This window comes from Hibiscus syriacus, unplaced genomic scaffold, assembly GCF_006381635.1.
Source record: "Hibiscus syriacus cultivar Baekdansim isolate YM2019G1 unplaced genomic scaffold, ASM638163v2 tig00001418_pilon, whole genome shotgun sequence".
Classification (NCBI taxonomy): domain Eukaryota; kingdom Viridiplantae; phylum Streptophyta; class Magnoliopsida; order Malvales; family Malvaceae; genus Hibiscus; species Hibiscus syriacus.
The window spans coordinates 86,140-91,067 of record NW_024061871.1 but is presented as its reverse complement, the minus strand read 5'-3'; the positions used below and the strand labels follow the sequence as shown (position 1 = coordinate 91,067).

The 4,928-nt window shown below is 32.6% G+C and overlaps 1 protein-coding gene across 1 annotated transcript; it reads right to left on the bottom strand.

Moving 5' to 3' along the window:
• Positions 1-977: 977 nt before the first annotated feature.
• LOC120126471 (PLAT domain-containing protein 2-like) lies at positions 978-1,904 on the bottom strand. Its single transcript, XM_039144657.1, has 2 exons — positions 1,796-1,904; positions 978-1,598 (listed from the first exon to the last, which is right to left on the bottom strand). Exons 1-2 carry the CDS (start codon positions 1,862-1,864, stop codon positions 1,389-1,391), a joined length of 279 nt encoding a protein of 92 aa, XP_039000588.1. The 5' UTR covers positions 1,865-1,904; the 3' UTR covers positions 978-1,388.
• Between the last annotated feature and the right edge of the window lie 3,024 nt (positions 1,905-4,928).

The window sequence follows — 4,928 nt, the reverse complement described above, 5'->3', positions numbered from 1 at the left end:
CTGTCTCGTCTCTTATCGCCTATTTGCGTGGCTGCAAGACCTTGAACTTTCAAAATGAAATAAAATAAAATATATATTAAAGAAAACAGTGAGGACGGAAAAGTTCTTTTGGTAAGAGAGAGACACGTTTTTTAGGCAGGTCCAGCATGATTGTGTTCTACCTAATTTAGATACCCGTTTAAATAATATAATAATTTATCGATCAACATTGGGATAAGCACCAAACATTGAACCATGTTTTTATTGAGAAACATAATGGTGGCAACCAACTTAGAAAAAATAATTATTTATATATCCTCAAATTATAATCTATATTTTAAATTAGTTCTTAAATTTGTGAATATTCTAATTTTATCTATAAACTATAATTTTCATTTTAAATTAATCCTTAAGTTTTTTACATATTCTGATTTCATTCCTACACTATGACTCTCTTTCTAAATTAGTCCACAGACTTTTAAATCTTCCAATTTCATCTCATTTTACCAAATATGTATTAATTTTAATCATACTATAACCTAAATTTTGTTTTTACCCAAACATATATTAATATAACTTTACCTAATAATTTTATTTACAACATATGTGATCAGTGGCGAATGCACTCATGAATGAGGATAAACATGTGTTCACCCTAAAATCTAAATTTTCTTCAATTAATCACCTATTTTATTGATGGTACTCATATTGAAATTTTATTGTTCCCACCCTAAAATCTGATTTTTTTCGATTATTGACTCATTTTATTGATGTTTCTATCCTAAAATTTTATTTATACTTACCTAATTCAAAAATTTTATATTGTTAATATGTATGTGTCCACCCTTAAAAATATTTTTTAAATCCATCGCTGGATGTGATTAGTGTATACATGTAATTTAGATACCAATTCAAAATGAATATAATAATTTGAGGATGAAATTAAAATATTTAAAACTTTAAGTAGTAATTTAAAATAAAGTAAAAAAAAGTAGGAATGAGCAGTAACACCGACTACATTAACGTGGTAAAAAGTAAAAAAAACATGTTGGAAACCAAACTTTCCCATTACATGATGAGACTGGCAGATCAAACGAAATCAAGTTGGACCCTTCGTTCTAATCAGACATTATTATTTTTACAATCATCATATCACAGGCCTCATATTCAGATCACATGGTAGAGCTAGACTTCCCATCAACAGGAGACTCCGTGGCACAGTAGTTCCTGACGGCGGTGAGGCTGTACGGTGAAGTGTCCAGCGCCAGCCATTGCTCCACCGTGAACAGCTGCTGGCTACAACTCGTATGAACGCCGATCATGGTGACCTCCACGTAGTTACAGTACCATCCATGGCCCGAGCCCGAACCATCCGACGTTAAGTTCATGGAACATACAGGGCCGGCCAATCAACGTCCCCTGCCGGAGAAAATGTCCAAATTACCCCTCTCGAAATAGTTGTACCCCCGCTCCATTAACCCGCCCCAAGTCTCGAGGTTGCTGATCTCGACGGAGTTTCCGTTGAGATCTTCGAGTTTCAGGCTGATGATGGAGTCGGTTCCGCCTTTTATGATGGATCCCGTTCTGACGTACATCGAGTAAACGCAGTCTTCCTCATCCTGCGTACAAGAAAACAGTCGGACATATTTAGAGGTTAGAGATGGAGATGTATGGTTTTAAATTATAATCAGATCGCTCATATCGTGACGATTTTTAAGATTATCAAGACATCACAAATTGTATCTGAACATAAAATTATAATTAGAAGTTAGATGGGATGATGGCGGAATTATCAGGGTTGTTGAGGGGTACTTACGGCAAGTGCGACGGTGGAGAAAGAGAGGAGGATGAAGAAGGAGAAAATCAGCTGCTTTCGGATCGCCATACCGTTTAAACTTTCTATGCTTATCCTTGAAATGAAAATTATACATTGTCTGTCTATAAATAAACGCTATTAATTTTTTAGGGCACCTGCTTTTATTATTACTATTATTTTTTCTTTTCAAATTATCAATTTTAGTATATCTTTTTACATTTTTAAATATATTTCTTAACCAACAAAAGAATCATTAGAAAATTAAAATAAATAATTTGATTGGATTGATATCACATTACAGAATAAATAAATATTTTTAACTTGTTTTTTGGTTAGAAAATTATAAAATTATTTTCAACTCTTTTGATATAATCATCAATTTTAAATCTATTAATTAATTATTCGAATCAGATACTACAGAGACAAATATTCTCTCAACCCAATATGTTTTATTTACAAACACATAACCTTACTTAATAGATTTAGCACTTCATCCTAGATCAATTGATTATTAAAAAATTATTTTACTTTAAACTACAGTATATCTTATTTCCATAAACAATACAAGTATTGATTGGGTTTAAATTCAAATACCTTTTTCACCTACAAAAGCAAAACATGGATTTCATGTTTCATCCAATTAATTCATATAAGGTTCTAAAGATTTGTGCATGAAAAGTAGAGCATAATTATTCTTAGGAAGTTTAAGTTTAAATTTGAAAATAGTTTTAGATTTATCTTTTTGGATTATTTTTAGGATGTTTTTTTTAATATTTGTTCAATCTTTAGGATATTTTAAGACTATAAATACTCATTTGAGTAATCTTGAAGATGTACTTTTCTTTTGATTTTATAAATTTCTCTAGTTTTATTTTATTTTCTTTCAACTTTTATTTTTACTTTAAGTGTAACACCCTAAATAGATACGACACAAAGTTGACCAGTTAGAATGCCCATGAGACTATCAGAGTGGCTAACCCAAAAATTATGTTTACATACTTTGGAAATCATAAAATTAATACCATTCAAATAAAGGAATTCAACCTAATTTGAAATAAGGTTTACATCAACAACTCCCAAAATAATCTCTCAAAATCATACATCCAAATATTTAAAATAAAGTAACGACTTAAGTACAAAAAGGGGTCTATGAATAATATATGCCCTTTAAAGAAAAGACTCAAGACATACTCTTCAGCTCGGACTGTCTGGAATGTCACTTGTGCGATATGCTCATCAAATACTCCTCCTAAGGACCTACACACGAAACTAAATTCCAAACAATGAACTCACTAGCCCAGTGTCATACTAACAACTAAACCATACTAGAAGTACTCGTTAAATGCTCCTGCTATCAAGTACAATAAAAGAGTGAGTATACTCATATAATTTAAACTATTCTCGGGTAGACATCATGGTGTGGTTAGAGGGTTACACATCTCGAGACACATACCCCTATAATCAACCAAGGATGAGGTTTGGTTTCTCTACGTTGGACACAACACCCAACTAACCCATCCCTCATGGATGTTCAGGCCTCGCGCCCTAGTTAGTCTCAAAGTGCCTTGCGCACTGCCTAAGGATACCCAGACATTCTATACTTCGTTGTTGACTTCATCTACTAGAGTAACTCGGGTGTCCTGACCATTTTCCCGAGCATCAAACAAGACTACTTTTATGTCACCCTAATTGAAATTGTTTCAAACTGTAATTGAACATTACTAATCATTCTCACTTATAGTTTTATTAGAAGATATTCTAGTATTCTAGTATTATAGTATTCTTGGGCCCCTCAATATGAGTTCGAATTCACTTGGGCTTTATGCTAAAACATGTTTAATGGTATCAATTCTCACCCTAGGGTATTGATACTTTATACTTTAAACACACTGAATATGGTAGGCAATATCAATACTGTTATACCAGTATCAATACTCCCAATTTAGGGTATCGATACTATTCGAGATATTAATACCAAAATTTGATTTGATGTTTTGAAAAATACCTTGGTATTGATACTACTTATAGGAGTATCGATACTCTACCCTTAGTATCGGTACTCCCATGAGTATCGATATGAAAATGGTGCACTACGATCGAATAAACTTTTTAGTATCGATACTACCCTATGAGTATCGAGACCTAGTCGTCAGTATCGATGCTACTTGGAGAGTATCGATACTAGTCCTTCTAAACTCTTTGTTTTTAAGCCATCCTATGAATAATATTAGTATTGTTCATCCAGTACCGACAGAAATGCCCTGTTTGGGAACTGATTTGCCTTTTTAAACCCCCCTTTAAGTGTCCTACTAAGGTTCCCAAGTGTTCTTAAAGTCTTATGTATAAAGTAATGAATCATAATAGGTTTTTAAACATGCTAAATATACCAATTTCGTGAATCTACCGTGAATGCTTTACAACTCAAACTCTCTAGCTAGATGCATTCTAATGATTCACCAATGGTATGAAAGAGTTGTAAATGTGTTACCTTAGTCTCTTAGCTATTGAGAACGCCATCAAATCAACCAAAGGTCAATTTCTCATTTCATCTAGCCTTGGAGCTCTCTCACAATTCTTTCACTAATCAAATGCAAGAAAATGAGTTACTAACTCATCTAGGAGCTTGGATTAAAGTTAAGAACACTCTTTAAAACTTAAATCAACTAAAAATAGGTTGGAAATTACTTGGTTTCTTAAACCTCTCTAAAACCCATTTTTGGTTTCTATGGCCAAAACTTGTGGTTGGGGGCTTAAATTAAATCTTGAAAGTGAGGATAAATATTCTTACCTTTGTAAATCCAAAGTAGAGTTAAAAATCTAAAAGCTTCCACCTTTGGTCAACCTTTGGAAAGGAGAATAATAAGAAAGAGAAGAGACAAGGAAGAATGTTTGGTGGGATAAAAAAAGAAAGGAAACTAACGTAATATCATCCTTAATTAAGGATTTATAGATTTTGTTTTGAAAAATGAGTTAATTGCACTTCTAGTCCTTTAACTTTCATACTCAAATTAAAATATCATTTTTTACATCAATTGGGCCCCAAAAAACAAACCTAATCTGAACTATAAATGGACTAAGCTCTCCTACAAAGTAATTTGGGCTTGTTTAAACCATCTCAGGTTAAGCCGTAACT